We start from the raw sequence: 26,291 nt of genomic DNA on the forward strand, positions 1-26,291 counted from the left end.
CCTTATTCAAACAAAAAAAAAATTACTATCTAAATTTTTTAGCTACTAGTAGGTTAAGAATTGAGGTTTTCACGATCATTGTTAATCTATTTTTCAAGCTCTAAGGGTATTGATTCTTGTACCCACGAAATCCTTGTTGAAACCCTAGTTGAAACTTACATAGATTTAGAGATGAAGAAAGAAAAAATGATGAAGAATTGGATGAGGCCAATCAAATTCGGTAGCGGACGGTGGTGAAATGGTAAAATTAAAGTTACACATTTCATCCACTCTATTGATGAGTGAGAAGAGCAAATAGGTGGGTGCAAAAAGTGTGCCCTTAAATGGGAGATTCCATAAATTAGAAACATAAAATAAAATAAAATAAAAATAAAAATAAAATACTTAAAAGCCCTTGGTAGAGGGGTTTCTTTCTAAATAGTCCTTAAGTTTTGAACAATATCTTAATAGTCTATTTAGTCACTTTTTTCTTTCCTAATAGTCCTTGAATATCAACGATCATTATAATAATTTTGAATTACTCATACTATCATTTCTCTAATCTTCCCCACATAGTTAGGTTTTTCAAGGCGGTGAATGAGATATACTCATGTATTTTTGTTTTAATTTATTTGATATTTTATAATATAAAAAAAAAAAAAAGTAAAAACAAAGTTTAGATTCTAAAATCTGTTATGATTATATAGTAAATTTTGATTTGAGTGTCTATTTTGCAATTAATTTATGCATTATAGGTATTTTGAAGAGATTTACCCAATATCTAAGTTGAAAAAATGAAATAAAAAAAATAAAAAATTTGAATCGATTTTACAATGTAGAGATCCCACTTTTTATTGTCTAATTCGAGATTTTTTTATTATTATTTATTTATTATGAAAATATTGTTGAACTTGATAGTAGTTAAACACAACTTAAAAAGCACCAAGTTTATTAATAATATAACAAATATCATCAAGTTTGATAATATTAATATTTTGAGTTCGACTATAATTATTGATGAATTCGACGCTTTTAAGTCGTGTTTAATTATTATCGAACTCAACAATAAAAAGTGATGAGTTCAGCAATAAAAATATTGAAATAGACCGTATAAAGTTGTGAGCTTAACAATAATGGACTATTAAGAAGTAATTTTTTTACTAAATGAGCTTTTAAGATACTGCCCAAAAATTTTGGATTATTTAGAAAGAAACCTCTCCACCCCCATTCAATTCTTGAGATCATGGATGTTCAGATTGATCTTGTTGTTTCTGAATACTGATTTCTTATGGTAGAGAGATGAGAAGTTATAACAAATCTTGATTTTGAAATTGAATGTAATAGAAAAATATTATCTAAAAAAAAATGGTTGAGGCGTGCACAAAGCACTGTTCTAAAACGAAATGCGCACATAATACGGTACCACAGTCTGTAGGCGTTCGTTTTGCAGGATTCAACAACCCACATATCCAAAATGGTACTCTAAATTGGAACGTAATTTCGAACTCGACGATGTTGTGTGCTCTCACAATGAATAATAAATTATTGATATTCGAAAATATAAAGTAGCAGAGAAAATTAAGTGGTTAAAATCGACTAAACAATTTGAAATAAATAAAAGAGAAAGTGACTATTTAGCACAGTCACAAACTTATTCTGAACAGACACATTGTACTGGTTCAGAATAAACACATTAGTTCAAAACAGAATTTAAATTTAAACACGTCTAGAATTTTTAAATAAAAGTGGGCCTTGAAAATTAAAGTAAAAATGGGCATTTGCGCGCACTCACATGAGGTGTAAATCTCGAATTTTGCACTCCCCCTGCGTCCACATCGTACGTGCGCACACCCATTAAGATTTTCAGACCGGTGGATCTAAATTCCAATTGAAACTTTGGATTTTTCTCTTGGGCCCCCGTGAGTCCACCTACTACTTCTATCTGCTTTAAAGCTATTAGAAGCACAACTATTTAAGAATTGCAAATCAATTCTTTTCTTAGTCGATGTGGGACTAAAATTACTCAAGGCAAAAACAAAACTATCAACTAAACTTAAAGTAATAAAGTAAAAAGCATAAAGCATAATGCATAAAGCAAACATGGGATTGAAATACCCTATGGTTAATAACTGATTTACCATATGGTGAAAACTAATTGAATATTAAAGGATTTTCCAATTCAACCCTCTAAATTCCAACAGATCTATGATCCAACATTGAGATCGACTCTTACAACCATCGAGGTCAATAATTATAAATCATTGACGACCAAGTTAGCCACAATTGGACATGGTATTGAGTTTCAAAGAATAAGATCACATGTCTTTGCTTTTGTTCAATAACTTTTTTGAGTGTTATGCTCTTACGTAACATACATATTGATGTACCCTTGATCGTGTAATTGATTGAGATGCATGGTGCCATAGAGACCGCATTTATCACTAGATCACGATCTATCTTTTATGATCATGTCACTTACTTGTCTAAAACTTTCCTTGCAAGATTTCGAAAAATGTGAATAATTTGTTACCTTAGACAGTTGTTCATTGGATAAATGTGTTTTTCATATTAATATGATACATTTTTAATAATTAAATATAAATATGGGAACGTTCAAGGAACAAAAAAAATTGACAACACGTTTCACAAATATGTGTTAGAAGTTTCTTAATGGGCTGATTTTTTTACGAGGAGATCATTCTCACAATCACGAAAAAATCAGCCCATTACGAGAGTCCAATCCCATCAAAAGTGACTTACAAATAAGTGATGGATGATTCTTCAACTTGTAAAATTGGGGTCAGAAGTTTAAAATAGACAGATTTTTTATGTCAATTCATCATAAAACTTTTAATTCATATTTCCAGAACACACTCTCAGTCCATCCTAAAATCTAAAAAAAAAAAAAAAAAAGATTTTGTGAAAATTGCAAGAAGAGAGTTAATTTTTTATATATTAATTATAAAAGAATTATATATATTTTTTAAATTGTAAAAAAGGGTTAAAAATGTTGGACTCTCTAACGTTTTAATAACTAATTGGATGACTCTAATTAGAGTTTTGTATAAGATAATGGGCAATTCAACTCATTGGATTGTCTAACATTTTAGTAACTCTACAAACCTACATTTTAACCTATAAATTTTAAAACATTGGACAATCTAGCAAGTTACTAAAATGCTCAATAATCCAACAATTTAAGTCTTTTATTTATTTATTTTTAAAGTAAGTTAAACAAATGTATTTATTTTAATAATTTACTTAAGCATTAGTTAATTTTTGGTTCATTTGATCAATTCTGTTTGAAAAGTTCTCTCGTAACGGATAAATGGGCCCAAAGTGCGTGGTTCGTGCCCATATATTACACGCCCGATCCTTAATCTTTAGGGAGATTAAAAAATGCCCTTCAGGGTTTTGATAAATATGTAAGGTTTATATGCCCAAAATTCCATCTATTTTCAACTTATTAAATCACCCAATTTTGTCCCGAAGCAAGATATCTAAAGGTTATGCTCATTAAATCACCCATTTTTGTCCCTAAGCAAGATATTAATGACATGGGTATTTAGATAATTTTTATTAGTGTCTCAAGAAGGACCTGCAGTCAAAGGGTAAGTCATCTATTCGAATACAAAGGGGCATCTCAAATATTCACCAAAACTTGGAGGTTGTATGTCTAAAGTACCCTACTTTTAATGCTATAATTACTTATTGCCACTTTTAACATTCCCGCCTCTCTCATCTTCAAATTCGAAACCCTTTCTTATTTCCGTTCGGACATCAACATTCATCCTGTAAGATTTGAAAAAAAAAAAAATACAGAGAATGGAGGGACAACAACCATCTCCTTCGCCATCACCAAACCCTTCTTTATTCAGAGACATCTCGAACTTCAAAACCCCAAAACATTCCTCCCAAAACCCTAATTTTGAATCCCCATTTCCTCATTTTTTCACTGCCTCCAAACAAACTCCATCGTATGCTTCATCGTCCTTCCGTCGCAGACCTTCAATCGTTCCCTCCTCTCGATCCAAAGCGGCTCGCAAACTCAAAGCATTTGAGCTTGAACAATCCCAATCATCTCGAAAAGTCCAAATTCGCAAAGAAAAATCCCTCAAAACTCTATCGAAATCGCTTTCCGCTTGGCTCAATTTCCTATTTGAGAGTCCTAAATCTTGTGGATGTGATCTTTCTGCCTTGAATGGAGCAGACCGGGCGGAAGAATTGGGGACAAAGTTGCCGAATGGGAAGCGTGATAGTTTGCCTGGTAGTGGGATTGGGACTGAGGGGCACTGGAGGAATCCAAAGCGTCAGAGGGATTGTTCATGGCGGGCTGGGGGAGTTGCTGATGTGGAGCCATTGGTGTTGTCATCATCTTCATTTTCATCATTAAAAGTTTCGTTGCAGGAAGTCTGCAGTTTCGATGATTTGACACAGAGGATGATGGGGTATTTGAATTCGGAGAGCTGCAAAGAGGTTCTCTCCGTGATGAGTCAAGTGGCAAAGGTTAGACCTTTTTTCCAATCTGCTTTATTTCTATAAGTTTTACATCACTGAACTCGTTTGGTAGTTAATTCTTAAAGAAAACTACTTATTAAAGAACTGCCGTGATGGATGGATGACCCATGTTCACAATATGGTCTATGAACTATTAACTTTTTTGGCTTAATTTATATTGTTATTATGTTTTTTATATATTTGATGAGAAATTTCCCAAAAAGGGATCAACTTTTGACAAAATTCCCATTCCGGTTCACTGTTCATTTTAATTCCCAAAGCATGAAGAGCAAGGTTGCAGGTTTGTCAAAGTGACGATCTTGCTGATATAAAATAGCAAGATCGCTGATATTTATTTGAAAAGTGACGATGTCACTGGTTATAAAAGGGAGAATCTCACAGGTTTGCTACTTTATATACGTGAGATTGGCACCTTGAAAAACCTGCGATCTTGCTTTTCATGTTTTGGGAATTAAAATGAACAGTGAACCAGAATCAGAATTTTGTCATACACAGCTCACGAAATGGTAATTTACCCATATTTAATTGGTAGTTTATGATCTTCAGAGCTGGGTGTTTTGGTTATTTTATGAATTTATCAGTTGGTTCTTGATTAAAAGTTTCAGTGTATGTTATTGGTACTACGTTTATATTTTTCTCAGATTATAGATGAAGGGAGACTGAAGATGAAAACACACTGCCCCATAGTAACAGATGTAGGAACGAAAGAGAAGGCTACGCGAGTTCTCATGTGTTATAATCCAATATGGCTTCGAATTGGATTGTATGTTATTTTCGGTGGAGATTCCTTGATACCATCTGGAGATGTCGATTCCGATCAAGAACTTGTGTTCTTGAAGATGGTAGTGGAGAAACAGTTATTTTCGCATGCCGGTCTCGCAAAAACTTATGCTTATAACAAAATGGTTGAGGGTTTGTATAGACCGGGTTACTTTGAGGCTTTGGGGAATGTTATACTGAAGAGGTTTTTACTGCTCGTTCTTGTACTTGATAGAGCTAAATCTCAGAGCAGTCTTCCTATAAAGTATGGTATTGATGGAATTGATGGGGGTTCTCCGCTATTGTTTGGTCCGCAATTTAATATAAAATCCAGTCGACAAGTTATTCAAGGTAACCATTCACTCTCTTACCCCACATTTCAATTATTTTGACTTGCTTATAGCTGTATTTATTCAAGGTGGGATTGATTTTGTTTATTTCAATTCAACAATATAGACTTTTTATCATCGGAGGTAATGCATGGAGAAGGTGACCTTATTGCACATCTAGTGATTATAGGGTACAAAGTATCATATCAACAGGTATGTGGCACTATCTTTTGTTGTCTGTTCTGTTTTCTCTGTGTCTTTGTGTATGTATTTGTTTTTAAAAAAAATTTCCCTCTATTTTGGTGGTGGTGGTGCTTAGTTTTAAAATGGATCATTCTCAGGCATTTTGCCTCAATGTTGGAATCCGTATGCTTGCCTTCGTACATTTTGTTACTGTAGATGTTCAAGCATAAATGGTTTTGTGGAAACATATCTCGATTTTTTGCAGTATCCACTCCTTGAATATGACTTCAGAGTGACAGATTTATTTGAAGATTTTCATGATGGTATCCGGCTTTGTAGAGCCATTCAGCTCTTGCTATGTGACAACTCCATTCTCACGGTTGGTATCTTTCAAGTGAATTTCCTTTTGTCAATATGTTTTCAGTAGAAATATGCTTATCGTTGAGAGATTTTGATGCCTATCTCATGGGCAGAAAATGGTGGTTCCTTCAAATAACCATAAGAAGAATTTGGTGAATTGTGGTGTTGGCATTCAATATCTCAAGCGGGCTGGAGTGCCATTATCTGATGAGGATGGAATGATGATACTAGCAGAAGATGTTGCTAGTGGAGAAAAGGAACTTACACTTTCCATCCTTTGGAACATATTCATTCACTTACAGGTTTGTTTCTTTTTATAGATTCTCAAAATCTTTACATGTGACCATTTGCACTTTATCTTCGTTTACATTGCATTTGGTATATTGACGAAGTTGGGATTTGTGTATAATTCGTCAAATAAAAAAAACAGCAAAAGTAGGCAAAGTTGAGAAAATTAAAATTTTAAACTAAAAAATGTATTATTAATTATAGAAAATAAAAATGTATATTTTATATACTAAACAAAATACAAAATTTCATAGTGTAAAAATGTATTTTCCATATTAGACATAATATAAAACTTATTTTTTAAAATTTCAAATATAACTCAGATTGAATCGCTGATTGAAAGACTTTTGTGAATTAATTATGATTTTTTCAAAAGCTGGTGATTTTTGTCATTATGCATATTGGTGCTGTTATGTCATTGATGACATTTTGTTAATCAAAGTGTGTCCAATGCTGCATACGTTATGCCTCTATAAGATCCATTGAATACGCTGAATCCCGAAACTAGTTCGTACATTGGAGTGTTTTCTGGTGTGTGCTTGGTAATTGGTTGGATTTATCACAAATTTCAATAATTTTTCTCAAGATAGTACTGATGCATCATAAACTGAGAATCAGCTTATAACTCTGCAGATACCACTTCTAATCAACAAAATGACGTTATTTGAGGAAATATGTAAAGTCAATGAAGCTGACAAGGTACGTCCTTGGATTTAGTGTATGATATTTTCCTTTTCTTTTAAGTTTCCTGAAGTTTGCTTGAAAAAAGACTTAACAGATGCACACACTCTCTCTCTACACACAAACATATACTCTAATTACGTTTTCGTTTGTTTTATAGGACTACTCGAATTATAATACTTCCACCCCCTTGGAAATGCTTTTGGAGTGGATCCAGGTAATAATAATATGATGCAAGTTTGAGAAAATATCATATTTTTTTTTCTTCTTGAATACTCTTTCCAATTCAACAAAGGAGGTAGGCTATTAAAAGATGTGATATTTCTGTCATGCCCATTAATGTAACCTTGTGCACTTTAATCACTACAGTTGTAATAATGGTTCTTATTTACTCATTGAGTAGTGTTATTTGCTTGAATGGCACTGAATTTCCTCCACTATTGATATTGCAGGCAATCTGTCAGAAGTATGATCTCAAGATTGACAATTTTGCGTCTTTGGTTGATGGCAAAGCCATGTGGTGCTTAATTGATTATTACTTCTACGATGAACTTCGTTGTTCTTGTTGTCATAAGGTAGATTTGTAATATATGTCTTATCTATTTATTTCTTACAACTTGGAACTTTCTATTCTTTATTGCTAAATCCCTGTTATACGCATTAGCAGAAGGCTCACGATACCAGTGGTCAAGAGTCGAATTTCTGGGCCACGGATTGTTCAGATGCATTGCATAACTTTATTTTATCTCAGAAGCTGGCAAAAATATTGGGAAATTTTCCCGAGGTAAGTGCTTAATTGTCTGAAACTTAACAGTAGGGTTGAAAGTGTCACACTAATGTTTCATGTCTTTTTTTTAGGTGTTGCAAATTAGTGACATACTTGAACACAATGGTGCTTGTAATGAACGGAGTGTGATAGTTCTGTTGGTATTTCTTTCATCTCAACTGATTGGCAGAAAAAATATGGTAATGATAGACACTCTCTCCAAGTGATTATTGGAGTTTATTAATGCCATTCTTGAAAATTGTTTTTAATATATTTAGTCTCTTGTCTAGGATCAATTGAATCTTCATAAACTCTTGGGATGCACTTGTCAAAGTCCAGAGATGAGGCGTTCGAGTCTACAGAAGCGTTTCCTGAATTCAATAGCACCACTTAAAGCCAATGAATTGGATGAATACAACAGTGGTAAACTGTTTATGATTTTATTTGCAATTTGTGAGCTCAAAGAGATAATGGACTTGGAACCCAGATCACGATTAATTATATTATTTTGTTAATATATCCGTATTGGGGTTTTATTTGGTACCTTATGAAGAAGTAGACTCTTGACTGGGATATACTTAGCAAAAAAAGGCTCTTGACTGGGATGTAGGATATCGATCGAGTGATATGATCTTTTGATATCTAGAGAGGTCACCACTCTCTACAGTCTGGCATCAATTCACTTGTCCATAGATGTGGTTGCCGAACATGGCAATACTATTTGCCGTAGGTAGCTTTAAAGCAGTCTCAGTTGGAAAGATCCTTGATTTATTTAAATAAACTCCGTTCTTTCTTTTCTTACCTATTTGTAGATTGTCATCACTGGATATCACTTTATTGGACTGTTTGTTTGAGGATGATATTATTGTCACTAGTGGTAATATCATTTGACTGACATACTTTGAGAAAGCTGATGATTAAACTAATCTGTTATATTAGAAAATGCTTGTTCCTACTAGGTTTTGCACTTAACTCATTAAAAACCTTAACAATACATCTTTTCTTTTACTCTAACGAATTATAACTAATGAACATTACTAGTGCCTCTAAAATATGGTGTGAAACATCATTTCATTGTTTCTGTATTCATGCAGACGCTGTGAGAAAGTTTGAAGTTGTTCAGGCTTGGTGGAGGGATATGGTTAAACGTAACCACAACTGTGAAATTAAACAGACTACTGCTGTGCAATGTTCTTTAGCTAGCAAACATGGCACTTACACTCAAAGGGGTAATCTTTATGTAACTTCCACGTTTCTTTGTTTTCCTTATATGATAGTCTTTATACTTCACTCTTTCTGGCTACATTAGCATCATAATGTAAACTTCTTGCCTGGACATTAGTGTTTTATGGGTGCAAACCCAAATATTATCTTATTAAGAACCCCATTTCAATTTACTTTTCCATTCTTGTGGATAAAGTTTTTAAAGGTATGAATAAAGATTGAAGAAATATTCTCCAAGTTGTGAAATATTCCAATCTCGTTCGCATCAATAGCTCAAATGCTCATCAATGTTATTCACTATTGGTTGGTGAAATCGGTCAATTCCATCTGAATTGACTTGATCAGAGAAATCCACAATTTTCAAACCTCCCTACGTCATTTCCTCTTCTCCCAACCCGTATTCAATGAAGTGTGTTCTTTTGCTGTCTATATTCTGCTTTCTTTCTACCAATAATTGTTCCATTGATCTTTCCTATGTAATGGTCCAGTAAGGTCCGCAACAATTATCCAGTCTCGTTTCAGAGGAATGATTGTACGCTGTAATTTCCTCAAGATAAAGAATGCAGCTTCCTTCCTGCAAACAGTTATTCGGGCTTGGCTAACGATGAAGATGACAAGGGTCACCAAGAAATCGTGGACCACAAGTTTCAAACAGTTATCTTCTGGTAAATGACTGGTTGTGATTCTTTCCATGCTCATTTGTTTGTTGATAGTTAAATTTCACACATCGTGGTCTATTGGGTGATTGGACAGAATGTCGGAAACATCCAGACATTTTTGGGAGATATCTTCTATTCATGGTTGAGAGGCACAGATTTATCAGGTTAAAAAAGTCTGTTCTGGTTATTCAGCACACTGCAAGGGCTTGGATCACTCGGAGACGTCAAAGCGAAAGCACATTGATTTTAGAAAATTTGGCCCATAATAATCGAATCACTGCTGCTATTACTATTCAGTCATATTTTCGTAGATGGAGGGCAACCTGTAAATATATTCACATGGTTTCTCAATTACAGAAAACTGAGCTCATTAATAGAGAAAAGAAAATTAAAGACCTCCAGATACGGGCAGCGGTTGAAATTCAGCTTGCTTGGAGAAAAATTGCTGAGCGCACCTCTAACTCCAGGAAATGCTTGGCTGCAACTAGAATCCAGAGTCATTGGCATGGTTGGTTGATGAGGAGAAATTTTCTGCATCAGAAGAAAGCAGTAACAAAGGTTCAGAGTTGGTTTCGATGTCTAAAATGTTGGAGGGATTTTAAGCAATATAGGATCGCTACTAGGTCTGCAATTATCATTCAGTCTCACATTCGTGGAATGATTTCTCGTAGAGAAGCTAGTAGAGAGAGGCATCTCATTATCGTAATCCAAGTAAGTGATCTCTGTAAAATATCTACTACACCCTATTAAGGTGTATCTTATGCACTTTCAGGAAGTATTAATTATATTTCTGATCTTCAGTTTATTTCAGAGTACTTTTTTCTGAGAACTTGTATGGCGGGATTAAGGTCCAATGCACTTATGGCTTGGATGCTTTCATGTATGGGCATATCGCAGTAATTATGCTGATCTGGCTTCTGATCTGGAGCTAAAATTTATATAGCTTAAAGGAATATGATTAACCTCTAGGAAAAAGCTTTGCATATAGGGTTCTTATTGGCATTGAAAAGTGATTCCAGAAAATGGCATCCCTCAATGCATGCTTCTGCGTGTGTTTGTTTGATGTTTGGTTGATTCTCATCACCGTGCTTGTCCAACTTGTAGCAAAACAATTTAATGACTGCGATTGAGGAATTTTTGGGTTTTATGTTCTGTACCTACAGTTGGATTCATTTTCAATCTTCACCGCATTTTTATGTTGTTTTATGATTGCTTACTAATGGTTTTTTATATTACAATGGTTTGCTCTAATAAATCCAGAGTCATTTGCGTGGTTGGTTGACAAGGAGAGACTTTCTATTTCAAAGGGAAGCAGCAATAAAGATCCAGACTTGTCTTCGATGCCTAAAATACTGGAGGGCATTTCAGCATTACAGGCTTGCAGCGATTGAAATTCAACGATTAGTTAGGGGACAAGTCGCTCGAAATAGACAATTGGGTATGTATTTTCGAGTTGGGAGGTTTTCAGAAAAGTCAAAGCCCTTACGTAGGGGGGTGATTAATTCTTGGTGTAATTGGTTGGTCCTTCATTCAGTTAGTTCTTCAACATTTTTGAAAATATCGCTGAATTTTTTGATAGTGGCTATGAATCACCATTGCAAGGAAAATAATAAATAAATGGGGACACTAATTCTTTCTGGAAATGGCGTCAACCTCTAAGTTTAATCATATCACAAGCTCTTCAATATCCAATTTGTACTAGCCTTTTCAATATCCGATTTGCAAACCAATCTAATCTTCAAGCCCCTAATGCGGTAATACTGGAGTTCATCAATTAGTTGCATTGCAGTCATATTTTTTTTAATTTTTTTGTTCCTTTAACAAAATGCCCTTAATTTGGATGAGACAATAATTAACAGCGAATTATTGCAGGTGCTTCTTTCCTTAACTCAACCATCCATAGTGATTGCATTGGTCAAATTTCAGGGGGCTGTTTCCAGAACCTTGAATCGGAAACTTTATTATGTGCAACTTTTAAACTGCAAAGGTGGTGGAAGAGAATTTTATGGCTTAAATCCAGAACTAGGTCAGCAATCAAGATCCAGTCTCGTATTCGTGGCTGGATTGCTAGGCAAAAGGCCATGAGGGAGAAACATCGTATTGCTGTGATCCAAGTAAGATACATCTCTATATTTTTATGTTTCCTATGTAATATTGAACCAAATCTACTTTTTTCTTTGGTTCAAATACTATCATATTTAGGTTGGTTTATACTGTAGAAGCTTTATTGAATGCATGTGCTAAATGCGTAAGGGTTGATGCCTTACTAAATACATGTAACTACTTAAATCATTTTTGCTTTGACTTTCCAAGTTTTCATTTATGGATTAGTTAAGGCAAACTATGAACTTGGCACAATTTCACATTCCGAAGTTGATATATAAATGCTACTTACAAACTCTTCCAAATTGAATGACATCCAGAGTTTCATATTTCTAACTTTCCAAGTTTTACTCCGTTAGCAAAATGCATCATTTTGTGTAATAACCTCTCTAACTAAAATTGTATAAACAACTCTCAGGCTTAGTATAAATGCTACTTACAAACTCTTCCAAATTGAATGACATCCAGAGTTTCATATTTCTAACTTTCCAAATTTTACTCCGTTAGCAAAATGCATCATTTTGTGTAATAACCTATCTAACTAAAATTGTATAAACAACTCTCAGGCTAGAAGAAAATGTGGAGGAGTTGGTTCGGTGTAGAGAGAAACATAAATATGGAATAAACAAAAGCTGTGAAAGAAAAAGATGTAGAAAATGCAATTTTAAGCATAGAAAAAAAATATTTTTTAAATAGTTAAAAACCTTTTAAATGCAAAAATATTATTGCATATGTGGAAGTGTGCTTTTGGAGTGCCGTGTGACCAACATATACAAATCAAATTGAAATAAAATTTTTGTAAGACAACAAAAAGACTAACTATGCTTTAATAGATGGATTATAGCACATATGAGGTAAGTTGAGATCGATTAGAGGAAAGACTAGGAAATATAAAATTAGAAATAAACACATTGAAGAAAATGTTGGAGCTCAAATTGGCAATAAACTAAGAGAGTTTATTTAAATGTTTTGACCACGTTAAACGTAAGGCCAATTGCAACCCTAGTTTGAAGGATTATTGAAGGTCTAAAAGAGTGAGAGGGAAGACCCAAAAGACAATGGAGGAACATGATTTGTTTAGCCAAACTCAAATCTTCGGGATACGGCTTTTACAAGGATGATGATGAGGTAAGTGCTTGCTAACCATCTGTATAAAAAGAATTTTTCTCATTTAGGTTATTGCTAATATTTTATAAATGTCTACGGTATTTTAAAAAAACCGTTTCCCCAACAAAGTACGAATAAAACAGGAAAAAAGAATGTAAACTGAGGTTCAACAGTATTGAGCCACTTATCGTTTTCATTTTATATAGGAATAGAAAAAATGTAAAAGAATAAGATGTAGCACCAATAAGAGGTAGCATTCCCATTCTCATTTTATTATTAATTCTCTAATACTGGAAATTTAGTTTCATTTGTGAACAACTGTAATTCTTAAATCTTTTGTTTGATTTGTTGGGAGGAGTTGTCAGGCATATTGGAAAGGTTATATTGCAAGAAAAGAATCAAGAGGGCGGCTATTGGATTTGCGTCTCCGAGTGCAGAAATCTGCTGCCAACGTAGATGATGGTATGCGTCTTATCAACCGACTTGTCTCCGCACTTTCAGAATTACTAAGCATTAGAAGTATCAGAAGCATTCTTCATACTTGTGCAACTTTGGGTAAGATCATTTTTTCTTGTTACATTGGTAGTTTAGAGATTGGAAACACTTCAATTACACTTTTGTTTCCATTCAACCTTGAATACTTTTCAATGGTTTCCTAGTATTTTGTGTTCTATTGATATATGTATTTATGCATAGCATTAGGTGATAGGTTCACAATATTACTGTTGGTATTGAAGCCATGGAGCTTGCTATATTTTTTTTTGTACAGATATGGCTACTGAGCATTCTGAGAAATGTTGTGAGACACTTGTTGCCGCGGGGGCGATTGACACTTTACTGAAGCTGATCCGCTCCGTAAGTCAAAGCATCCCTGATCTAGAGGTCCTAAAACATTCCATGTCCACTCTCAGGAATCTCGCCCGCTACCCACATTTGGCCGAAGTGCTGATCAATACTAATGGATGTGTCGAAATAATTCTGTGGGAGTTTGTAAGGTTAGTTCACTGGTTTGCTCAAACACTTAGACCATATAACTAGGCTTTATTTATGTAGTTTTCTCTTCTTTGTTTGACTTCTTCAGGAACAAGGAGGGTAGTTATTTCATTGCTTCTGAACTTATGAAGAAACTTTGCTCAACAAAGAAAGGTGTTGAAGCAGTACGCAAGTTACCCGCTCTTGTGAAGAGGTTACAGAGCCTTGTTGAGGATCTAACAAGGAAAGTAACAATGGAGAAGAGGTCAGATTATGATAACTTTTCTTTTCTTTCCCCTTTCCAGTACACATAGCTGTACTTAACTGAAACCGTATAATTATGAAAGCTAAACATATATGCTTATTCTAACGATGTTTTCTCAAACAGGAAAACTCGTCCTCAGCATGTAAAGGATTCCACCGAAAAACGGTTGAAAGAGGCCGTTGAGCTCTTTAAATTGATTGCAAATGGTTAAGTCAACATGATGGTTGTCTACACCGTTCAGACAAATTTGGATGTTTGTACTTTAAGTCTGAAACTGTTTTTATTGGTTGTAACAACATATTGTAATTGTATAGTGTGGATGATATTTTGTTTGCAAATGTCTAAGCTAAACGAGACAAAAACCTGCATACTTAGATATTTGTAGAAAAAAAATTAATCACACTATCCAATGTTTCGATCTCTTCCCTTTGGTTTGAAGAAATGGGTGGTTATGTTGTTTATCCATATGTTCTTTTAGGGCTGGGAAATCCACAGGAAAATAATTTCCATCAAAACGAAAATCTCAGCATTTGCACATTTTGGAGAAAAATCATTTTTGTTCTGGAAAAGTTTTTTACTACATACAATAAGTAGGGGTGCAACTTAATTCGGTTCAAACCGAGAACTGAATCAAATTGATGAATTCAGTTCGGTTCTTGGTTCAGATTATATAAAAAATCGAACCAATATTAATATAAAATAAAATATTAAATTTATATTTTAATTTTTAATTTAATTTTTTTATATTTTTTACAAAACCTAAGTACCTAACCCTTCTCTCTCTCTCTCTCTTGTCTTTGTGGCCTGTGGTTGTAACTAGCTCATCTCTCTTTCTCTGTGTTTCTGACGATGCGACCTGTGGCTGCGTCTGCGACGGTTCAACCTGCAACGGTGTCCTGCAATGGTGCGTCCCTCCCCCCTCTCTCTCTCTCTCTCTCTCTCTCTCTCAAGTTGTAAAACAACCTAACAATAAAAGAGAAGAGGGAATTTTGGCTCTTCTTTGGCAATCTATGGAATCGAATCGAATCAAATTGAAATAAGGTTGATTTGGATTGGTTCGATTTTAGAACAATTCGATTTGATTATGGTTCTTATATAATAAAACTGATCTTGATCGGTTTGATTATGATTTTACTCTAAATCAAATCAACTCAAACCAAGTTGCACCCCTAATAATAAGTAGACAATAAGTCACCGATCAAAGAAAAATAGATAATAAGTCAATAACCAATCAAAAATAACAAGTTAACACGAATAATGATTATCTACTTAGAATTCTTTATATTTTTTGATCTCGTGCTCTTCACTCTTCGATATTTCTCCATCAAAGGTGAGAAAATATCCAGATCCCCTACAAATATTTTTGACCTTTTAATTTAGTTGGGATATAATAAGTAAAAGTTGGGGGGTGTCCATAGAAGTTCTCGAGCTTCCTAGAGATTTGCCTTGTAATTCCGAAAAGGCCCTTTTAAAATTCACTTTCTTCCTCAACTCTCCCTCGATTACTAAAGCAGCTGAAGTCTGAAGATGCTTAAGCTCCAGTAATGGCGTCGGGGCGTCGTCGATTTCTTCAAACCCTAACCCTAAGTCTAACCAAGAACCTCTCATCTCATCTATTGCCTTCGTATATTCTCTGCAACTTTCGTTCTATGAAGCAATCTACATCTCTACCTGAAGATATCTACGACCCTCCTTTTACTCCTACCATGAAAACCATAAAATCCAAGAAAAAGAGTCCTCCCCAAACCCTAGATTCCTCTAAGAATCATGATCTTCCATTGCAATCCGATCTCCCCTTCGATTTTAGATATTCCTACTCTGAAACGAATACCTCCGTCGAGCCGATAGGGTTTCGTGAACCTCCTAGGTTTTCTCCATTCGGTCCTGGACGTCTTGATCGGAAATGGACAGGTACTTCGGCGCCGGTGGAGCAATCAGTGGACCCCGAGAGGGTTTTGGTTGAGCGGAATTCGGTTATTGGAGAACCCCTCACTGAAGAAGAAATGGAAGAACTTGTGGAGAGGTATCGACACAGTGATTGCGCCCGACAAATCAATTTAGGTAATTCTCTCATCTTGTTGTTTGACCAGATTCCCTGGCTAGAATGCAGCTTCATACATTAAGTTTGAATTAGGGATTTAGATGATGCGAAGTTGAAATATTGATATTTAATTCATTAAATCAACAAAATGTAAGCTTGTTTTGATCTCCATTTTTTTGGGTTCAAAATAAGATATTTTTGTCTAGAAAAGCTCTAAAAAAAGTCTTTTTTTTGGGAGAAAAAAAATGGCGAAATAGGGTTTGTATATTTTTTTATATAGCCTACATTATGATGACAACCCCACGGAGTAAACGAGAGGAAATACAAAATGATCGTGAGCTGCAAATTGCCGGAATTTATTTAAATTGTTCAATGTGACGAAAATACTATGCTTTAGGGATGGTTGACTAATACGACGTCTGTTTTGCTGTGCAAACCAGTTAAGTCGCCATTAGAATGTGCTTCTCGACTTTGTTTGAATACGACTAGTGAGTGATTGAGCTATAATCTGGTGTTAGGGAAGGGTGGAGTGACACACAACCTGTTGGATGACATCCATAACCATTGGAAGAGAGCTGAAGCTGTGAGGATCAAATGCTTGGGAGTGCCAACCCTTGACATGGACAATGTTTGCTTCCACCTTGAGGTTATATACCATTACCTACATATTATGTTTAGATGGTTTTGTAAATTAGTTTTTTTTTTCTGTCTTCTTCAAATACTTTTCCTGATAATTATAAGTAGTTTCTATGTAGGACAAAACTGGTGGGAGAATTATCTATCGTAACATAAATATTCTTCTTTTGTACCGTGGTCGAAACTATGACACCAAGAACAGACCTGTTATCCCACTGATGCTGTGGAAGCCCTTAGCACCTATCTACCCTAAGCTTGTGAAAAATGTTGCCGACGGCCTAACATTTGAGGAAACGAAGGAAATGAGGAATAGAGGATTAAACTGTCCTCCCTTGATGAAACTCAGTAAGTGCATTTGGGTTTCCAGTGTGTTTGTTGAACAACAGTGTTTATAGATAACTGATTTTTTTCTTATTGTTTAGCTAGGAATGGGGTGTATGTTAATGTGGTGGAGAGGGTAAGGGAGGCCTTCCAGACTGAAGAGGTTGTGAGATTAGACTGTACCCATGTGGAAACTAGCGATTGCAAGAAGATTGGCATAAAATTAAGGGTATGACATTATTATTATTTTTAAAATGCCCTTGCTTTAATGTAATTTTGTTGGTGGTAGTCTATCAAGGTTATCGATTCCACATTGTACTTGTTTCTTTCTCTTTTCTTTTGATAAACGCAGGAGTTGGTGCCTTGTGTTCCTATATTGTTCAAAGACTGCCAAATTATAATTTGGAGGGGGAAGAAGACTGAGGATCCAGATACTCGTATAGAATAACATGGCTTTACTGGGATCTTCAATCGAAGAAACATGATTTGGGTGCATTACTGAACTCAATTCAATTAAACCCTTGCGGCCAATGAATGGTTGGCTATGTTATCTGGGCACGAAAAGGGCATGGTGTTGATGCTGCAAAATGCATTGGGCTATGTGTACATCATTTGGACTGATCACGAGTAATGTGGCGAAGCACATGGTACAAAGAGAATGATCATTTGAAGGGCAAGACATGATAACAATCCAAGTTGCAACACATTTTAATTTAAGAATGTCTTAGATCTCACTGGTTGTCGGATTAAGGGGTCACTTTAATGATTTCATTCTTATGTTATCTTATGTGGAGCATTTCAATCTTATTATACTTAAATTGCTCATTAAAATGGTAATAAAGGTGGAAATGAAAATAGATTTTATCCATATGGATTCTACATGTAAGAACACAAATGGGAATCTGGAATAAGATTGAGTAGAAATAAAATAATTATATTTTTTTACCTATGTTTTTATAAGAATATTTTGGGGGCAATAGACTTGCCCAACTTATATCATCCCATTTACAAGCCTAAGCGCGTACAATTACAGGTTCTCATTGTGAATGGGTTTACATTAAATCACAACTTATTATTGAGCAACATTAACGAATGAGTGCTAATTTACGAACTCAAATCTGACATAATAACTCAACAACTCACTGACATGGCATGTGTAAGAATCGTATATTTTTTTCCCTTGGGATACACAACTGCACATACGGAAAAAAAATCTATTGTTCTTACACATGCCACTTTGAGTTTTTGGGCTACCCTGTCAAGGTTGAATCTGAAAATCATTACACTTTATAGAAGTGTATAAAATTGAGTCTCAATAAACAAGCACGCTCAAACTGACATGGTGAGGATGTGGCATGTGCACGGGACTATAGACTTTTTTCTTAGGGATAAAAGAGATTTGTGGTTCCAGGCACATGTCACATCAACCACATCATCATCACCTCATTTTCAGCACATTAGTTTATCAGTGGTCTATAAAATTGGGGATTTTGCTAACTTGTTCCATAAGGACACATTAAGGTGAATTAAATACAGCTTGAACATAAGCATTTGGTGGTACTTTTTATAATAAAAATTATTTTTAAAGGTATTTCTGATAGAAAAAAACATTTTCAAGGTGTACTTAATGCACCTCATTTTATGCCACGTGGAATTTTTTGCGATCCACTAATCGTAAGGATAGGTGGTCCATCCATGCATCCATGGTTTTAAAACTTGTTTTGACGTCTCATCTCATCTATGAACGAGATCGAGTCGTCTCGAACGAGTTTTTTGATTTGTTTGAGATGGCTCAGTCAACAATAGGAAAAATGAACACCGTCTTGTTGTTGGGTGATATCAAGACAACTCAGATGACACGTCTTGATCTCAGACGAGTTTTGAAACCATGGGTCTACGCCTGGGTGAACCTACGTACTAAAAATTTCCCAATTTTTTTTTCTTCCAAGCCGGTTTCATTGGCTAAGGTGCATTTAAGGAAATAAAAAAATAGAGATTTGGTGGAGCACATGGATCATGTGTGTTTGCAAGTTGCCATGAACTGGTGGGCCCCATGACCCTCCACAAATATCGTCTAACCCTAACAAGATTCTCATCCCCTTACCTAAAAGTGGTCCCCCCCCCCAACCCCCCCCCCAAGATTCCTTTGCCCAAAAATATCTCCCGATAAGTGATCAAACCCCACCCTTTCTTCCGGTTGACTCATCTATCTGGGCCGTTCAATTCATGTACCACGGTGTAAGATTGGACTGATTGAAATAAATCTAACCGACCAACAAACAGACTTTTTTTGGTAAATTATTAGTGGATTATTATTATTATTTCAGCCAATTCTGATTTAGATTCAAGAGGTGGGTCATTAATTGGAGGGCCAAGAGCTAATGTCTAGTAACCAATCATGACATGTAGAATTAGTAATGGATTCTATCGGCCTTTTGATTTGAATATTCCCAATCCAAAATCCATAATTACTTTTTATAGATCTCTGTACATAAGTCCAAGAATCAATATCCTCACACCCAGGACTCACAAGTCACAACCCTATGATTCCTACTAATTTGAACTAAGTAAAGAAAGTAAAATTTGTGACAGAAACCTTAGAAAGCTAAATCATATCTAAATTTAAGCTGCTGGTGCAAGAACCTCCTGTCGCTCCGGCAAGTCGGTAGGATCGATGCAAAACCGTCGTCTCGGTACAGTTACTGTGAGGATCCCATCTTCATACCCAGCAGAGATTCTACCAATATCAATCAAACCCGGAAGCCGGAATTTCCTCTTGAAGCTCCTTGCAGGTTTTGTGGCCTCGTCGATGGCCTCCGTTCTAATTACAAGATATTTCGAGTCTTCGATTTCTACTCTAATTTCTTCCTTCCTCACACCTGTTATAGCAATTAAATTATAAGTATAATTCTAAGGCCAAAGGAGTCTCTAATGAGTTAAAGATTACCGGTTAGGACCGCGGTGTAGACGTGAGAGTCGAGCGTTTCGGTCCAGTGGATGTAGTTTTCTGGGGTGATAATGGAGGGGAAGAGAATAGGTGAAGTTAAGAAGGGCCATGAAGATGGGTAGAAGGAGAAGTCCATTTCTATGTTTGAAGGTATGGACATGGTGTGAATATTAAGTGGGGGGAGGAAAAGAGTTGTTTGAATATTTATAGACAAAATTGGGTTTAAATTTCAAAGGTGATTGATCTCTCAAATTAAGAATACTGTTTGGCCATCTATCTTTGGGAAAATAGAAATGTAAGGTGTGGGAGGACTATTAACGTGAATTGACTAGAACACCCTTGCAAACAAGAGGAATCTACTACTGGAACACCACTTAGGGATTTTTTGCCCACTGTTTCTGTTGTTATAACAGTCCCTTTCAAACCATTATAAATTGTAGAAAAAAGGGGGAAAGAAACAGAGTATTAAACTATAACAAATCTGCAATCCACTATTAACTGTCAAAACCAAACATATAGCTTCTGATCCAGCCAGAGTAATCCAATCTATGTTATCTGATTTGTCGAATTCAAATTTGGGTTCACCAGTCTAGAATAAACCCATTCATAGGGATAAGTTGAGATAATTCATTTCTTAGTTCACTAGTTTGTTACCTTATTTGTCGAGTTCAAATTTGGGTTCACCAGCCTAGAATAAACCTGTTCATAGGGATAAGTTGAGATAATTCATTTCTTAGTTCACTAGTTTGGTTTTGCTTGCACATATCGAACCCAATGACAATAAAGCGAACAAGAATAGTTTGGTTTTTAAATTGGTTAGTACGTGGTTCATTGTATTTCACAAACCCAATACGGACTAAGCAAAACCGATATGCACACTAAAAGTTGTCATAAACAGCTCTCCTTGACAGGGAGCAACATAGCTCTTGAACGACAGGAACAAATACATGAGACTCCCTTTTGATGTGTGGTAAGCCCTCTGGAATTAGAGCAATTGTAGGACTTTTGAAGGAAAGGAAGAGGATTTTCATGATATTCTTTTAGAGAGATGCTATTGGCACTCCAACTTTTACTTGCAACACCCCAATTTTTTAGAATATTTATCCTATCCCAATTATAGATTAAAACATATCATTCAAACATGACAAAGGTTTGGCTCAAATTATAATCATAACATTACAAAACATTATAACACTCATTCAAACAATTGTAGTAGTTGTTTACAATTATGTTTAGCCTCATATAAAATCTTAAACCCACAAAATAGCAATCTAATGACAACAAAAAATGAGAGAGTTTCTATTGGCACTCCAACTTTTACTTATTCTCAATAATTTACTTATTTTCCTTATTTTTAATTGGGGTGTAATAAGTAAAAAATTAGGGATAAAATCTCTCTTATTTCATTAGTTATTAGCTTTCAAGTACTGATGATGGATTTTCTTTGATGATCTTGCTTCTAAATATGGATGCAAGCGTGGAGTCCTAGTTTGTAAGTTTTCTTCTCTGCTTTTTGGTCAGTCTTCTTGACCTTTACAACATCTTTGCATTCTTCTTTAATGGAATCATTCTACCTATCAAAAAATAAAATAAAATAAAAAAACTTTAAGTTCCCCATTAGACTAAGCATCATACGTTTGGGCACACCAAATAGTTCATTAATTGAAGGATAATAGATAATACCAGTGTTTTGATAGGAGAACCATAGCTTGCCAGAATTGCATTTCCCACAAAATGAGCACAACTGGGAGAAATGGGCGTCTTCAACAGCCCTATAGTTGGAAAATAAATCCTAAACTTCAACGGAAACAACAACAACAAAACGATGCGTGGAACAACTGTTATGAACTTGGAAAACACGTAGCAACATGCTTCCTTGAACAATTTGTGTTGCCATGGGTTTGCTTTGTCGTTTCCTCAACCTACCCACCCCCTTTTGGTCTCCTATCAGGTGAATATTTTATCAGCCCTTTTTCATTTCCATTCATCACATCATTTCCTGCATTTGTTTCCCTCTTTTCACAATGACGAGAACCACAATATCCAAACACCATAATTGATCTTTAGTATCCACCATAGCAGAAGCTGGTTTCTAAAGGGAAAATTTTAGGCAATAGTGGCCAACAAACTATCATAAATAAAGAAAATAAAAGGGAGATTTGGATAAAAATATCATTGTAAAGGAAATGGAAGATAATGGCCTGTATGACTAAGAAAAATCTGCAATGAAAAAATATAGAAGACAACAACAAATTATGTTTACACTACGAAGTGTAATATAGTTTGACGAAAAGAATACAACATGCTTCAATAAATATGATATTCAATATTTATCCTTGAATTAATTGAAATCGAAAACCAATTCATCAACACAAGATACAAACAATAAGATTCAGTTATTCATGCTCCCATCTCAAGTGTTCACCCCAAGCACAAAACCATTGTTATATGATGGGAGATTACTAGAAGGTCCTTGATTCCTCACTGGAGAACGAAATGGGTTGGGTGTCACAGGGTGGGTAATATGCAGCCCTGCACCTCGAAGAACCTGTTTAGCATTTGCACAGAAAAGCTCAGACTGATCAGTGAAGAAGGTAGGAACATTCATGGATTTAATCAAGTCCAGGGCTCCACCCCAGCTCGAGTAGCTCTCTAGTCCACAGTTCAGTGCAACAACAACATGGGGTGAAGGCAAGTACGTGGCTTCTTCCTGATAAAGACCCTTCACGAAATTCACCCTCACCCTACTACTTATCCCAGACACTGTCCCCGACAAATTAGACGGAACTTCAGGACCTACCATTACTATCTGTAAATTACCCAACCCATTGAGTAGGTGCCCAATCTCGGTGAAAGCTGGCATCCAGTCCAACTCTCCTTCGGGGCCAAGGTAGTGCAGTATCACCTCTCTTCCCTTGAGCAAAAGATTCTTCGAACCGATGCTGAGGGCCATTAATATGTAACACACCGTCAATGGGTAGGATAGTATGGCAGAAACAGGGCTTGAAGGCGGCAAAGACCGAAGGTTGTAGTACTCATGCCAACTAGAGAGAAGCATTGGACTCGAAATCCCATCACGAATATGGCCAGGAAAAGGTGAATCGTGAGGGTAGTATTCATCGTCTAGACCACCCCATGAGTCTGATAATCCACCTTTAATGGGAAGGAGGCCAAATGGGCAGTGTGAATAACAATCACAATTTCTCCTCCACATGCCCTTGTGATGGAGACCCAACGATTCAAGCCATTTACACGAGTGTTCAACAAAACATGGGAACGTGAAGATATTCATGGCTAGCTCTTCTTCTCTTTCCATCATGGCCTTGTAAAGACCACATCTGCTCTTGTGAGTTTCCTTCCAATGCTGCTTCTGACAATTAGGTCCACAATAGACGACTGCACGACATCTCCCACAACATAGAGATTGTTCTCCATGGACTTCCTTCTCACACATGGCACATTGCCTTGTTCCGGCAAAAGAATAAACCTTTACATCATCGAAGGCCTCCTCGTCCTCCTTTGGTGGTTCAGCGTACTTAGTGGGGGTCGAGCTAGCAGAGCTAGCTTTTTCATCATAAGCCTGACCGGGAGGGTATGAGACCGTAACAGCAACAATGTCCCAACCCTTGGCCATTTCCAGAGACCATTGCACGTCAACTGTTTCAATAAATGGTTCAAAACCCATCAATCTCGACCACTTTGGAGTAGTTTCTTTGTCTTCCTGAAGCAATGGGTGCACCATAGTAATCGCCTTCATGAACGCGTAGACAAATCTAAGCTCTTCGAGTGTTGGATTTCTAAACTGAAGCCTGCCCGTGGAAGTGCAACGGGCGACATCAATGGTGGGGAACCGATCAGTACCCGAAGCTTCCAATGATAAAGACCTGATCATCCTCCTATTAGAGAGGAACATCAAGGACTCCGGTTCGAAAGTAACCCTCAAAACCTCGACATTCGGAACCCGAATTGTCTCTCTAGAACCTGTCATCCTCTGAGCGTCATTCTCAGATCGAAACATATTGAAACCTAAATCTCCACCATCACCACCAATGAATTGGACACAAGGGAAAGGTTGTCTCTTTCCGATCCAGTCCGAGTCTTTACCAACTCGGATACCAAAAAGATGACCCGGTCGCAATCTTTTCCATGGATCAGTTCTGTAAAGAGATGCAGAAGCTCTAAAAAGCGATTTGATGAAACCAGGAACGATTCCATCGACCTTAAGAAGACAAGTTCCGGATCCAGGGCCAAGGCCTGGACCGGATCCAAACTGAACCTGGAATCTGGAGAACAGATCCTTCAAATGCACATCCATGGTTCACAGTAAACCTAAAAAGCTACTCCCTTTGTTTGAAGATCGCTTAAACCCTAACAAAGCCCTAAAACTCAAAATTTTTGTAATAAACCCTAGAATTTCGTAGTTTTCAAGAGTGATTACCTCCGTTTTGTTCCAGATCTGAAGCCCTAAGCAGAAAGATCCAGATAAAGGTTAAGCTGCTTAGAAGGATAACCAAATGATCTACAGTCCACCATTGAAGAAGCTTGAGGTATCCATCTAAAGCTCTTCGAATGTAGATTTGTACGTATATCAAGATCTAGTAGAAATACTGCATCTGAAGATCAAAATTTTCGAAATCAACTGTGGATAATGGACTCGAAGTAGTTAAAGAGTATAGAAGTTCAATTATAGATTTGTTTCAAAGACACACTGTATCTTATTTGCTTACGTGGAAAATGAGTCGGAAATTATTTTATTTTTAGGAAAATACGAGATCCTGTGATATGTGGAATCAACCGAAATTGTGTTCAGGTATTTCATATTTGGGTAATTATAAAAGAAAGATACTATTGTCATACCAACTTTTACTAACGCCACACCAACTTTTACAAATCTTTGACTATTTGCATGAGTATTAGTATGGTGTTAGTAAAAGTACCTATGACAATAGTATCTCCTTATAAAAATATCCCATGTAATAATAATAAGAGAAACTCATAACATGTAGAATTGTTTTACCTTATATGAGTTAAAAATTTCAGAATAAGATAATTTTTGGTGAAGATGATCTCTATGATAAGAAGATCATCCTCACAAAAAATTTGTCTATTTTAAAAATTTTAATCCCCTCAAAATAAGTTTAAGAATCATAACTCGTCTATTTTTTTTTTAAAAAAAAAATCAATTTTGATGAGGTTAGAAGTTTTGCAATAGACTTATTTTTAGTGAGGATGATCTCCTCTTCACAAGAAATACAAGTCACCAAGTAATAAGTATAAAAGAGGACAATTTTCCAAAATTTATATATTGTTCTAGTTTTTGTATTTGTATTTGTATTTCCAATTTTGTTAAATGTAAGAAATGTACAAACACTTAAAAATACAAGATAAGAGAAAGTGTGATTTGATTTTGAAAATTATAAACATTCTAACAAGTTGAAGGTCATTTTTTTTTCCTTCTTGATATTATCTCTAACAATATATCATTCTATTTCTTGTATAAGTCTTCAAATCAAAAGCTCCTTTTCTTACTAAACTCATGCTAATATAGTAGAGTTAAAACTCTATGGAAAATAATTGGTCTGGTTTTTTTGCTTCCAAAGAGTCGTTTTAGATAACAACCATTAAATAAAAACTAAATGGGTACATAAAATATCTGATCACTTTTATACAAACCATTATCATTATGAAATGTTAAAATTCAAGTTTTCAAAGGTATTTAAAGAACTTTTCATGGTGATTGTTAGGTTTAACGTGGGTACTGTTCAGTGTTATTTTATCATTTTAGGAAGAATTTCAAAAGAAAGATTAGTGAACCAATATGTCTTGAACCACCTAGATTGTTATACTAATTGCTTCCATAAAAATCAACTTCAAATCCACGTATAGTTTGATAATTCATGTAGGCTCCTGCTCAAGAATGTCACTCAATTTTTCATTCACATCAGTAAGGCTACATGAGATCAACTAATGTGTCAATATTATATCTTGCTTTTATCATTAACTCAGCAAAGTTGAGGCATATTGATTTTTGAATTTTATAAACAAAACAAAATTACTAATAAAGATTAGAAATTTGAGTAGATGTGATTGATTTTATTAAAGTAACTTAGTGACATTGTAAATTTAAATAACCCTAGGACTTGTTATAAATGC

General features: G+C 35.5%; 4 protein-coding genes across 7 annotated transcripts; 2 read left to right on the forward strand and 2 right to left on the reverse strand.

Annotated features, from left to right (window-relative positions):
- Positions 1 to 3,764: 3,764 nt before the first annotated feature.
- LOC147411554 (binding / calmodulin binding protein) lies at positions 3,765 to 14,602 on the forward strand. Of its 3 annotated transcripts, none has more exons than XM_086449780.1 (20): positions 3,765 to 4,485; positions 5,139 to 5,607; positions 5,713 to 5,798; positions 6,034 to 6,147; positions 6,242 to 6,430; positions 7,050 to 7,115; positions 7,258 to 7,314; positions 7,550 to 7,672; positions 7,762 to 7,881; positions 7,956 to 8,063; positions 8,154 to 8,286; positions 8,958 to 9,092; positions 9,576 to 9,752; positions 9,841 to 10,457; positions 11,007 to 11,184; positions 11,673 to 11,860; positions 13,322 to 13,511; positions 13,726 to 13,951; positions 14,038 to 14,193; positions 14,317 to 14,602. In XM_086449780.1, exons 1-20 carry the CDS (start codon positions 3,805 to 3,807, stop codon positions 14,402 to 14,404), a joined length of 4,101 nt encoding a protein of 1,366 aa, XP_086305906.1. In that variant the 5' UTR covers positions 3,765 to 3,804; the 3' UTR covers positions 14,405 to 14,602. The 3 variants fall into 3 exon arrangements, with proteins under 3 accessions (XP_086305906.1, XP_086305893.1, XP_086305901.1); XM_086449767.1 differs by having other exon boundaries at positions 11,619 to 11,860; positions 14,317 to 14,601; XM_086449775.1 differs by having other exon boundaries at positions 7,765 to 7,881; positions 11,619 to 11,860; positions 14,317 to 14,601.
- Positions 14,603 to 15,581: 979 nt separating this feature from the next.
- Positions 15,582 to 18,009, forward strand: LOC147411555 (RNA-binding CRS1 / YhbY (CRM) domain-containing protein). 2 transcript variants are annotated; one of them, XR_015180361.1, is made up of 5 exons: positions 15,582 to 16,254; positions 16,753 to 16,880; positions 16,990 to 17,215; positions 17,297 to 17,420; positions 17,544 to 18,009. XR_015180361.1 is itself a non-coding variant. In XM_086449789.1 (5 exons), the coding sequence occupies exons 1-5, from the start codon at positions 15,738 to 15,740 to the stop codon at positions 17,637 to 17,639; spliced, it is 1,095 nt and encodes a 364-aa protein (XP_086305915.1). In that variant the 5' UTR covers positions 15,587 to 15,737; the 3' UTR covers positions 17,640 to 18,009. The 2 variants fall into 2 exon arrangements, 1 of the variants encoding a protein (XP_086305915.1); XM_086449789.1 differs by having other exon boundaries at positions 15,587 to 16,254; positions 17,293 to 17,420.
- Positions 18,010 to 19,617: 1,608 nt separating this feature from the next.
- Positions 19,618 to 20,395, reverse strand: LOC147411556 (HSP20-like chaperones superfamily protein). The gene is made up of 2 exons (XM_086449815.1): positions 20,139 to 20,395; positions 19,618 to 20,070 (listed from the first exon to the last, which is right to left on the reverse strand). Exons 1-2 carry the CDS (start codon positions 20,296 to 20,298, stop codon positions 19,814 to 19,816), a joined length of 417 nt encoding a protein of 138 aa, XP_086305941.1. The 5' UTR covers positions 20,299 to 20,395; the 3' UTR covers positions 19,618 to 19,813.
- A 1,964-nt stretch (positions 20,396 to 22,359) lies between these two features.
- LOC147411557 (zinc finger MYND domain protein) lies at positions 22,360 to 24,865 on the reverse strand. The gene has a single exon (XM_086449804.1). It carries the CDS (start codon positions 24,451 to 24,453, stop codon positions 22,552 to 22,554), a length of 1,902 nt encoding a protein of 633 aa, XP_086305930.1. The 5' UTR covers positions 24,454 to 24,865; the 3' UTR covers positions 22,360 to 22,551.
- Positions 24,866 to 26,291: the final 1,426 nt, after the last annotated feature.

This window comes from Akebia trifoliata, chromosome 1, assembly GCF_017979445.1.
Source record: "Akebia trifoliata isolate Shusen 1 chromosome 1, ASM1797944v1, whole genome shotgun sequence".
Classification (NCBI taxonomy): Eukaryota; Viridiplantae; Streptophyta; class Magnoliopsida; order Ranunculales; family Lardizabalaceae; genus Akebia; species Akebia trifoliata.